The 12,644-nt window shown below is 38.6% G+C and overlaps 1 protein-coding gene across 3 annotated transcripts in view; it reads left to right on the forward strand.

Annotated features, from left to right (window-relative positions):
• Positions 1 to 11,117, forward strand: part of LOC113432379 (uncharacterized) — a 58,373-nt gene extending 47,256 nt beyond the window's left edge. For 2 of the 3 annotated variants that reach the window (XM_087952903.1, XM_087952902.1), the window contains exon 2: positions 5,780 to 11,117. In XM_087952903.1, coding sequence (XP_087809029.1) covers positions 6,369 to 9,062 — 2,694 coding nt within the window. In that variant the 5' untranslated portion in view covers positions 5,780 to 6,368 and the 3' untranslated portion in view covers positions 9,063 to 11,117. Of the gene's footprint in view, positions 1 to 5,562; positions 5,659 to 5,779 lie in introns of those variants that run through there. The other variant, XM_087952904.1, reaches the window with a different exon arrangement.
• The last annotated feature ends 1,527 nt before the right edge of the window (positions 11,118 to 12,644 follow it).

The raw sequence follows: 12,644 nt of genomic DNA on the forward strand, positions 1-12,644 counted from the left end.
CTGGCAAACGGATGGAAACTGAAGGCAAAAGGTGAAGGTTTTGCTCATTGTTCTAGTATAAATGAGAACATAAAAATGTTATATGTACCTCAACTTAAATTTAATTTGCTTTCTGTTAGAATGTTGGTTAGATTAGGATACGCAGTTACCTTTAGGGGAGATACTTGTTTAATTGAAAAAGAAGGTAAGAAAATTACTGCATCTTTAAGAGGTGACTTATATGTGTTAAATGATAATGGTTTAAAGTTGGCTAACACAGTTTATGAAAATAAGAAACCTCATAATGAATGTATTCACTTGTTACACCGAAGGTTAGGTCATTTAAATTTTAAAATGATTAAGAGAACTGTTCAACTATCTAAAGGAATAAGTTTGAAACCTTGTAATAAGTATTTGCAATGTTCTGCTTGTAATCAAAACAAAAGCAAAGTTATACCAGCAAATAGAGTTGATGGATTTACTACCAAAGAGCCTTTAGAGGTAGTATTTGCCGATATAATAGGTCCTAAAAAGCCAAGTGTAGGTGGTGCTAGATACATATTAAGCATAATGGACCACTATTCTAGGTATGGTTTCTGTTTTTTAATGAAGAGAAAAACTGAAACGTATACAAATTTCTTTAATTGGTTAAAATTTGCAGAGAGGAAAACTAAAAAGAAACTAGTAACTCTTATAACAGATAATGGTGCGGAATTTACAAATAATAAATTCCAGAATAGACTTAGAATGGCAGGTATTCAACATAAAAAGTCTGCACCATATAGGCCTCAGCATAATGCATTTATAGAGAGAAGAGGCCAAACACTGCAATCAATGGGAAGAACAATGTTATCTGATTCTGGATTACCTGACAATTTGTGGGGAGAAGCTATAATGTGTGGGAATCACATATTAAACAATGTTGTTAATTCAACAACAGGTGAATTACCATTCACTCTTTGGCATGGTAGGAAACCTGATTTGAGTTATATTCACACATTTGGTGCACCAGCATGGGTGCATATCCCTACACAACTCAGGCACAAAGGACAACATAGAGCTAAAAGACTAATTTTTGTTGGATATCAAGCAAACCATAGATCTTATAGATTCTGGGAACCAGGTACATCTAGAGTATACTCCAGTGCTAGTGCACAATTCCTAGAACATATAGGATGGAATAGATTAGAGCAGGATTCAGATAATGATGTTATTATAGAACACTATAAGAGGCAGAAAGAAAAGACTAGTTATAAGAAAAGTCCAATTAAAGAAGAAGTCCATGAAGAGCAAACAGAATCAGATCAAGAGGAGATAATTGATCAAGAAGAGATAGATAGTCAAGAACAGGAAATAAAGGAAAGTCCACCTGTAAGTCCAGTTATACCTAGACGCACAACGCGTATATCCAAACCACCTGATAGATATCAGGCAAGTATTGTTTGCCAAGTAAATAAAGTTCCTACTAGCATAGATGAACTTAAGATGGTATCCTGCTAAGGATCGGGAGAATTGGCAAAAGGCAATGGAAAAAGAGTTAAATTCATTAAAGGAAATGAAGGTTTATGAAGAAACCAAATTACCTCCAGGAGAAAAATCCATTGGGTGCAAATGGGTATTCAAAGTAAAGACTGGAAATAATGGGAAAGTAACTTATAAAGCTAGATTAGTAGCACAAGGATTCAACCAAAATGTATATGATTATGATGAGGTATTTGCACCAAATCTTAAGGCTACAACTTTAAGAGCCGCTTTAGTATGGGCAGCTAAGAATAATTATATTGTTAACCATTTAGACGTAGAAACTGCATATCTACATGCACCATTACAGCATACAATATATTTGAAAAAACCAGTTGGTATAAATTATAATAAAGTAAATAGCAATGATTGTTGGAAACTCAAGAAGAGTTTATATGGATTGAAACAATCTGGCTATGAATGGAACCAATATATTGTGAAAGAATTAAACAATATAGGGTTTAAATCTGGTTTAGCAGATCCATGTATGTTTAAAAGAGAGAATAATGGAACGGTGTCATTATTGTTATTATTTACAGATGATATTGCTTTGATTACTAAGACCAATAATGAAGCTACTGAGATTATTTCATTATTAGCCAAAAGAATAAAATTAAAGCATTTAGGTGAAATCAAAAAGTATCTAGGATTGACAATTAATAAAACCACAAAAGGATTTAAGATATCTCAAGAGGATAAAATTTGCCAATTAATTAAATTATATAAAATGGAACTTTGTAAGCCTGCAAAGACTCCAATGAGTCAGGAAATTTGCAAAATGGATGCTCAAAGTCCCAAATTTGATAAGACCATATATCAATCTTTGATTGGTAGCTTATCATATATAAGCAATTGGTCTAGGCCAGATATAGCTTATAGTGTGAATCAGCTGGCACGATATAATAATGATCCACATCAATGTCATTGGCAAGCATTAAAGAGAATTTTAAGATATCTTAAAGGAACAATGCACCATGCATTGTATCTAGAGCCAAAAGGTGATTTGATTCTTAGTGCCTATGCAGATGCAAGTTTTGCAACTGACATAAACACTAGAAAATCAACATCTGGGATGGCTATATTATTTGGTAAGACTTTAATAGGGTGGAGGTCAATCAGGCAACAGCATATTAGCTTGTCAACTATGGAAGCAGAATTTTCATGTCTGTCATTACTATGCACTGACCTAATTCTGTACAAACAGTTATTATTAGACATGGGTATAACTGTTAAAGATCCTATTATTGTGTACGAGGACAACCAGGCAGCTATACAATTAGCTACTAATATTGCTGTAAAGACTAGATCAAAACATACTGATTTAAGATACTTAAATGTTAGAGAATCTGTAAAAAATGGTTTAATTAAACTTGAGTACTGCATGACGGAAGAAAATATTGCAGAGCAGTTTACAAAAGCACAAGGTGTTGTAAAATTTAAAGAGAGTTGTGACAATTATGATTTAAAGGTGTAAATGGTTATATTATTGTAATATTATTATTATTACCCAAAAGGGGAGAATGTTAGGGATAACATTGTTTTACCCAAACTGTTTTGAGTAAAGATAATAAAATGATGAATCATGGTTTGTCAGATAATGTGTATGTGACTTTAAGCTAAAGGATTGTAATTAAGGGTGCAGCTGTAAAAGTACTATATAAGCAGCAAGGCACTCTCTGACTACTGGCTGGCTGGCTTATTGGAGACTGAATCGGGGAGGAGAAGAAGTGTTGGATTATTTTGAAGATATTTCTCAATGGGAGAAGATAAGTTTTGGACAGATTTATTATATGTGTACTGACACTGGCTATTCCACACGGACGTTGCAATTAGAGTATCCTCGACAAGACTTGACTGAATTTGATATATGACTACTGGACTGTTTATATGACTATGCTATAATTCTTAAATGGAATAAATTATAATTTTGATAGCACAAGCGTATCTGTATTTTTACTGCGTGTTAACAGAGAAGGCTTATCTCACACATTTACCTGTCTTCCTATCTGACTTCGCTGTACATTCTGTTTGGTTTGTTTTCCTTAACACCCGTTGGGGAATCCAGGCTTAACAGTAGGATTTGGGTTTTGCTAGTTTACAGAAAAGAGGGACTAGACGGGACATGATAGCAGTAGTCCAGTGTTTGAGAAAGTGCCACAAAGGAGGCGGGTCAGCTTATTTTCCAAAGCACCTGAAGGCAGGACAAGACACAATGGATGGAAACTAATCAAGGAAAGAAGGAACCTGGAATTAAGGAGAAACTTCCTAACAGTGAGGACATGAACCTGTAGAACAGTTGGCCTTCAGGCCCTGTGGGTGCTTTATCACTGGACGTTTTGAAGAAGACACTGGATAGTCACTTGTCTGAAATAATATAGAATCTCCTGCTTGAGCAGAGGGTTGTAGTAGAAGACATTTAGGGTCCCTTCCAGATCTATTCTGATTCTGGATACTATAGTACAGAGCAGGGGTCTTCAAACTTGACAGCTTTAGGATTTATGGACTTCAACTCCCAGATTTCCTCCTCAAGTCATGTTAGCTCAGGAATTCTGGGAGTTGAAATCCACAAGTCTTAAATTTGCCAAATTTGAAGTAGCCAGGTCCTGTGGCTGCAAAACAACTCCAAATCATCACCCCTTCATCACTCTGCTTGACGGTTGCTATGAGATCTTTGTATTGATATATTTTGGTTTGATTTTCATCAAAATGGCACTCTGCTTTATGGCCAAACACCTGCACTTTGGTCTCATCCAAAGGACAGTGTTTCAGAAGTCTTGTGATTAGTTCAGATGCAAATGTGCAAATCAAAGTGTTGCTGCCATGTCCTTTTTAGAAATCAGAGGCTTTTCCTGGCAGCCCTTCCAAACGAACCATACTTGTTCAGTCTTTTTCTAATTGTAATGAACTTTAACACTTAACGTGCTAAATGAGGCCTGTTGATCCTGAGATGCAACGTTTGGATTTTTTGTAATTACTCTGAGCATTGCACGTTCTGAACCTGTGGTGAATTTGCTGGCACTGCCACTCCTGAGAAGATTGGCAAGTGTCTTTGTTAGGGCTATACACCCTAGCAGAATGTGCAACGGCAGTCTAGCAGGCAGGCAGATATGTGAGATAAAACGTTGTAGTAGCTTACACTCAGTAAGACAGATACACTGTGCAAGTTAAAGAGTTTTTATTCCAGCAAGAGTCATAGCATAGTCAAAACAGTCCATATATCATACACTAGTTCAGTCCATCCGGGGTTAATTAGTTGCAAAGTCCAGTGTCGAAAAAGAGGTCAGTAAACTTACAGATATCAGTCCAGTAATTTATCTCTTTGCCGTATGAGATAAGAAGAAGTAAAAACCTCTTTTCTTCCTTCACCTTTCAAGAAAAACAGTAGCAGGGAAAAACCATCAATCCAATAAGCCAGCAAACAGTGAGCTCTCTTGCTCCCTCTTATGGTGATTTTACAACCGCACCCAAAATACATGTTTTACAGTTAAAGTGATACACACACTTAAACTCACTAACATAGTTTATATATATTATTTTACCCAAACTAAGTTAGGTAACCATGTTATTCCTAACAGTCTTGAATGTTTTCCACTTGTGAACGTGGAACGTAGAATGATGGAGTTTAAATTGTTTGGAAAATATAACCCTTCCCAGATTGATGGGCAGCAACGATGGCTTCTCTAAGATCCCTGCTGATGTCTTTACTCTTTGGCATCTAATTCACACCTCAGTGCTGGAGACCAGGAAACTCCTACAACTTCGGCTTTTATAGATATAGTCACAATTGTTGATGATCAATTGATCAAGTGCATTTGATCAGCAGCACTGGTTGCTACTTTGCCTCTTCATACCTATGGAAGAAGTAAGGGTGTTTTTGTTTTTGTAAAAAAAGAATGACATGGGTATAAAATATCATCTGTTGTTGCTCATCTGACATTATATTTACCTATTTTTAAACTGCTAAGGAAGAGATTATTTTTACTATGTCGTGATACATCAAATCATACAGGACGAGGGTGTACTTTCTTCTTCACATAAGTGTATTTGATGATAACCCTTTGCAGGTCTGAGAATTTGTGATTGACCTAAGTCAACAAGTGAATTTAATGATTGAATGGATATTTGAACTGGAACTCAGTAGTAAATATCATAATTAATGTAAGTGATTATTCTAGCATATTGGCATGTTTGCTTTTTTCATTGTAATGTACACTTTTTTCACATTTTCTGCAACCCTTTTATAAACAATAAAAGTCACACTTTCATTTGAATCTTACAGACAAAGATGATGCCAGAAGACCACACTGAACAACTGAGAATAACAAGCAATATTGAAAAGCAAAGCAGATTGAGGCAGAAATAAAAATATTCACCATTTCCATCAGAAAAACCACACAATTCTTCTCCTTCCACAGCAGTGAGAGACAAAGGAAAGAAATCAATACGAGATTTCGTGCTGCAAAAAGTAGAGTATGTGGAACTCAAGGACACAATACACAAATAGGTCAAGAAAGATTATTTTTCCATTCAGAAAAAGAGGAAAATATCTGGAAGTGAGTGGGGAGGAAAAGATTAATTGGACAGGTACATAGGACAGACAGTAATCCTTGCATTGCCCTGGGGGAAGAAATGGGCTTAAATCAAAGCAACGCTAAACAAGGGAGCACACATATTGTTGACCTTCTCAAGAATATCAGTGGTGGAAAATCTCAATAGGTGTGCCTATCATGGAAGATGCAGACTTCAAATCGCAAATGATTATGCGGGGAAAAATCTAATCTGGAGAAAATTAGATACAAATTATCTGAATGTGGCAAAAGCTTTTGTCAGAACAGATCCCTTTTGATTGAAGAACCCACCCAGAAGCGATGCCCTACAAGTGCTTCCAATGTGCTAAATCTTTTAAGAAAAATGACAACTTGGTGATACATCTGAGGACTCACAGCAGGAAGAAGCCATATGACTGTCCGGATTGTCAGAAATATTTCATTGGATGTTCCCACCACATGAGACACCTGAGGACTCACTCAGGAAAGAAACCCTTTGAATATCCTGTTTGTGGGAAAGGTTTCAATCATAATTCCAGCCTGGTAAGACACCAGAGGACTCACACAGTTCAGAAACCGTTTGCATGTCCTTATTGTGGGAAAGCTTTCAGTAAGAATTCTGACTTGGTAAACCATAAGAGGACTCACATAGGAGAGAAACCCTTTAAATGTCCTGTTTGTTGGAAAAGTTTCAGTCACAATTCTGTCCTGGTGAGCCATCAGAGGACTCACACAGGAGAAAAACCCTTTGAATGTCCTATTTGTGGGAAAAGTTTCAGTCAGAATTCAAGCCTGGTGAGTCATCAGAGGACTCACACAGGAGAGAAACCCTTTGAATGTCCTGTTTGTGGGAAAGGTTTCAGTGAGAATTCCACCCTGGTAAGACACCAGAGGACTCACAGAGGAGAAAAACCCTTTGAATGTCCTATTTGTGGGAAAAGTTTCAGTCAGAATTCCAACCTGGTGAAACATCAAAGGACTCACACAGGAGAGAAACCCTGTAAATGTCCTGTTTGCTTGAAAAGTTTCAGTCAGAATTCTCTCCTGGTGAGGCATCAGAGGACTCACACAGGAGAAAAACCCTTTGAATGTCCTATTTGTGGGAAAAGTTTCAGTCAGAATTCCAACCTGGTGAAACATCAAAGGATTCACGCAGGAGAGAAACCCTTTAAATGCCCTGTGTGCGGGAATAGTTTCAGTCAGAATTCTGTCCTGGTGAGGCATCAGAGGACTCACACAGGAGAGAAACCCTTTGAATGTCCTATTTGTGGGAAAAGTTTCAGTCAGAATCCCACCCTGGTGAAACATCAAAGGATGCACACAGGAGAGAAACCCTTTAAATGCCCTGTGTGCGGGAAAAGTTTCAGTCAGAATTCTAGCCTGGTGAGCCATCAGAGGGCTCACACAGGAGAAAAACCCTTTGAATGTCCTCTTTGTAGGAAAAATTTCAGTCGGAATTCTGAGTTGGTGAAACACCAAAGGATTCACATAGGACAGAAACCCTTTGAATGTCCTATTTGCAGGAAAAGTTTCAGTCAGAATTCCAGCCTGGTGAGCCATCAGAGGACTCACACAAGAGAAAAACCCTTTGAATGTCCTATTTGTGGGAAAAGTTTCAGTCAGAATTCCAACCTGGTGAGTCATCAGAGGACTCACACAGGAGAAAAACCCTTTGAATGTCCTATTTGTGGGAAAAGTTTCAGTCAGAATTCCAGCCTGGTGAGTCATCAGAGGACTCACACAGGAGAGAAACCCTTTGAATGTCCTGTTTGTGGGAAATGTTTCAGTCAGAATTCCAGCCTGGTAAAACATCAGAGGGCTCACACAGAGAAACCCTTTGTATGTCCTGTTTGTGGGAAAAGTTTCAGTCAGAATACCAACCTGGTGAAACATCAAAGGATTCACGCAGGAGAGAAACCCTTTAAATGCCCTGTGTGCGGGAATAGTTTCAGTCAGAATTCCAACCTTGTGAGTCATCAGAGGACTCACACAGGAGAGAAACCCTTTGAATGTCCTATTTGTGGGAAAAGTTTCAGTCAGAATTCCAACCTGGTGAAACATCAAAGGATTCACGCAGGAGAGAAACCCTTTAAATGCCCTGTGTGCGGGAATAGTTTCAGTCAGAATTCTCTCCTGGTGAGGCATCAGAGGACTCACACAGGAGAGAAACCCTTTGAATGTCCTATTTGTGGGAAAAGTTTCAGTCAGAATCCCACCCTGGTGAATCATCAAAGGATGCACACAGGAGAGAAACCCTTTAAATGCCCTGTGTGCGGGAAAAGTTTCAGTCAGACTTCTAGCCTGGTGAGCCATCAGAGGGCTCACACAGGAGAAAAACCCTTTGAATGTCCTATTTGTGGGAAAAGTTTCAGTCAGAATTCCAGCCTGGTGAGTCATCAGAGGACTCACACAGGAGAGAAACCCTTTGAATGTCCTGTTTGTGGGAAATGTTTCAGTCGGAATTCCAGCCTGGTAAAACATCAGAGGGCTCACACAGAGAAACCCTTTGTATGTCCTGTTTGTGGGAAAAGTTTCAGTCAGAATACCAACCTGGTGAGTCATCAGAGGACTCACACAGGAGAAAAACCCTTTGAATGTCCTATTTGTGGGAAAGGTTTTGGTCAGAATTCCAACCTGGTGAGTCATCAGAGGACTCACACAGGAGAGAAACCCTTTGAATGTCCTGTTTGTGGGAAATGTTTCAGTCAGAATTCCAGCCTGGTAAAACATCAGAGGGCTCACACAGAGAAACCCTTTGAATGTCCTGTTTGTGGGAAAAGTTTCAGTCAGAATACCAACCTGGTGAGTCATCAGAGGACTCACACAGGAGAAAAACCCTTTGAATGTCCTATTTGTGGGAAAGGTTTTGGTCAGAATTCCAACCTGGTGAGTCATCAGAGGACTCACACAGGAGAGAAACCCTTTGAATGTCCTGTTTGTGGGAAATGTTTCAGTCATAATTCCAACATGGTGAAACATCAAAGGACTCACACAGGAGATAAACCCTTTGAATAATAAACCCTGTTTGCGGGAAAAGTTTCATTCAGAATTCCAGCCTGGAGAGACATCAGAGGACTCACACAATAGAAAAGTCCTTTGAATATCCTCTTTGGAGGGAAAGTCTCAGTCAAAATTCTCATGTGGTGAACCATCAGAGGACTCATACAGGGGAGAAACCAATTTAATGTTCTGACTATTGGAAAAATTTCAGTCAGAATTCTGTCCTGGTGAACCATCAGAGGACTTACACAGGAGAGAAACCCTTTGAATTTCCTGATTGTGGGAAACGTTTCTGTTACAATTCCAACTTGGTAAGACATCAGAGAATCGACACAAGAGAAATGTGAACCTGGTGATATACCGGAAGACTCACAGAGGAGACAGATCCTTCTGTGGATGATGCTTCTGGCATGTATTGTTCATTATTGCCCACATGGAAATCCAACTGAGGAAAGTTGATGAGTTTGAATTTCATTTCTCATCTCTCATTAGGAGTGTAAGTGAAAACATATCTCAGAATTAGATTTGTAAGTGCAGAGAAAAAGGAAAATGGAAAATGGCTAATCTGTTTCTTGTTATCAGCAGCAATTTCATTTTTGCAAAATTACTCGAATTCCTCAAAAAGGCTTTTGGGTGGTGTTTTTTGTATATTGATTATGGAATTCCCACACGTGGAATTTCTGTCTTCTACCTTGGTGTCCTCCATATTTTGAGCCCCAGAATTCCCCAGTCACTATAGAAGTAGTCCTCTAGATACAACTGTAATGGGGCCTGTCAGTTACGGTTGCATCTTGCAGTGGTTGTTAAGTGAGATTACTTTGCTTAACTACCTATCCCCTTCTCTCCCTGAGGAAGCTTTTAAACAAATGTTCAAGTCATTAAGCAGAACAGTGACTACCTCAGGGTTGTGGGAATCTCTTGGAGGCCTAGCCTCCACTACCCCACCCTTTGGGTCCCCACAGGCATTTTCCTATTCCCACTCGGTCCCTACAGTTGTTAGGCCTGACTCCCAACCCACCAGGCATCACAGCCTCCTCCTTCTCCATACCTTTCGAAGAACTCTGAACCTCATGTTGGTGAAGGAAAGCAAGAACGCATTTGTGGGCTTCATGACTCCGTCATGGAAGCAGCTGTTAGTTTGAGTGTGCCTGGGATTCATGCCTGGTCATGTGGCAGACTTGTGGAAGTAGCTGCCGTTTTGTCATGCCTGCCTCTGTATCAAAATGGTGGCTGCTTCTGGGTCATTGTCACTAGGACAAAGTATTCAGTTTACAGTAGACTGTTTGTAGACTGTGTAAAGGAATTGTGGGTGCACCGAAAATGATGGCTGCCGCTGAGAAATCTCCAAAAGGGCAGGCCAAGTATCCCTGGGACATATGCTAAGTACCACTTGTGCCAGTTTTGTGCTGTATAGCGCTGCCACTGCCGAAAAAACCCAATGCAGTCCCAGGCTGCATCAAGAGAGGCATAGTGTCAAGACAAGAATCAGTGATAAGAGTTGCATTACACTGTACTGGTGACAGTAGATCTAGAATATTATGTCCAGTTCTAGTCACCATGATACAACCAATCCCATGTTGCTATGATTCTATAAATTTAGAGGTAGTTTCGAAAATAGGTCCACAGTAGCGCCAAAAATGTAGTTGTGGTAAAGGGATTTTTTTCAAAAGGTTATTTTATTCAAAATATTAGTATACAGTTCAAACTCCAAAAACAAAAAGATGTTTTTTCAAAATCAAAACAATAATAGAAAAAGCATATAAAAAGGAAAAATTAAAAAAGAGAAAAACAGATTTACTTTTATTATCTCCCCACTAGAATATTCATAAGTATATTGAAGCAATATTAGTTTCCTCCCCTTCTGAAGCAGGCCCAAAATTTATAAAATTCTACCTCTGTTGACAACCAATTCGACATTAATCTATGATCTATAAAGGCATTGTAATTAACATGTGAACCAACAACCAAGTTAAACATCAAAGCACCTTGTTAACAATCTACTATTCCGTTTAATTTGTATCAAATTTAGAATGGCTTCTTATTTACCATAAATCACTAGAATCATTCTCTCTGTCCGGGATGAAATACCTTTGTTTGATTCTTATTAATAAAAGTTTTTCTTAAAATTTAAGTTGAGAGCAATGAAGAGAAAAGTTGTGTCTTATTCCCCCAAATCCTAAAACCTCTTGGTCAATCCATTTTCCAAATGGTTTTCCTGTTAGATATGATAGGTCCATTCTCCAGTCTTCTTACAAAAGTTCAGTTCATCATGAATCGAGTCTCTTAATTCCAAATCTGTAGGAGGAGCCACATCTGCTTCAGCCTTCTCCAAACAAACCTGCAGTTTCCAAACCATGTTGAGGGGTCTTTTAAAAAGCGACTGTGCTCCCTGTGGGAGCTTCTTGGGAAGAGCTCAGGCTCACAAAGCCATTCATTTGTGTGCTCTCATAATCCCAAACTCCTCCATCAGTCCCAGAGGACAGGGACCTCCCAGAGCAGATTTTTTTTTTCTTACCACGATCCTTTACATCTTTCTGGCTAATGGACCAACTACAAATAACAACAATTATCTCCCTCCCGGTGATGTTTCCAGCAAATGACATCTACTGCAAGTGGCTTTTTTGTCTGGGTGTAATGGAGACAGTTCTCTGTCAGGGAATTATGCAGCAAGTTTCCAAATCAAATCAGAGACACTGAGGTAAATTTATAGTTTTATATAAATGAATACATTTAACATTGTTAAGCCTGGATTCCCCAACGGGTGTTAAGGAAAACAAACTAAACAGAATGTGCAGCGAAGTCAGATAGGAAGACAGGTAAATGTGTGAGATAAGTTTTCTAGTTAACACGCAGTAAAAATACAGATACGCTTGTGCTATCAAAATTATAATTTATTCCATTTAAGAATTATAGCATAGTCATTATAAACAGTCCATTAGTTATATACCAAATTCAGTCAAGTCTTGTTGAGGATACTCTAATTGCAAAGTCCGTGTCGAATAGCCAGTGTCAGTACACATATAATAAATCTGTCCAAAACTTATCTTCTCTCGTTGAGAAATATCTTCAAAGTAATCCAACACTTCTTCTCCTCCCCGATCCAGCAAGAATGCAGTCTTCAATAAGCCAGCCAGTAAGAGCCAGAGAGTGCCTTGCTGCTTATATAGTACTTTTACAGCTGCACCCTTAATTACATTCCTTTAGCTTAAAGTCACATACACTTTATCTGACAAACCATGATTCATCATTTTATTATCTTTACCCAAAACAGTTAGGGTAAAACAATGTTATCCCTAACAAACATATTTACAGCAAACAAGATGGTCAGGAACACAGAAACATCCTGAGGTAAATCCAGTTAGGATACAGAGTACACAGAAGGAAAAAAGCAGGAAAAATGGGAAACTCCCCCTTTACACCTACAGCAACCAGTCATAGCATAGATTGCCTCATGCAGGACCAAGCACTCTCCAACCAATCGACTTAGAACTGCCTGTTCTTGCCCATTCTACAATTTTACTGTTCCAGCTACTACATTTAATATCTTAACACCCCTCCAATTTATAGCTGGACAACATTGAAATCAAATTGTTATAC

This window comes from Notechis scutatus, chromosome 2 (assembly GCF_049901735.1).
Source record: "Notechis scutatus isolate UNSWTSFEM ecotype Mainland chromosome 2, rNotScu1.2, whole genome shotgun sequence".
In the NCBI taxonomy this organism is placed as follows: domain Eukaryota; kingdom Metazoa; phylum Chordata; class Lepidosauria; order Squamata; family Elapidae; genus Notechis; species Notechis scutatus.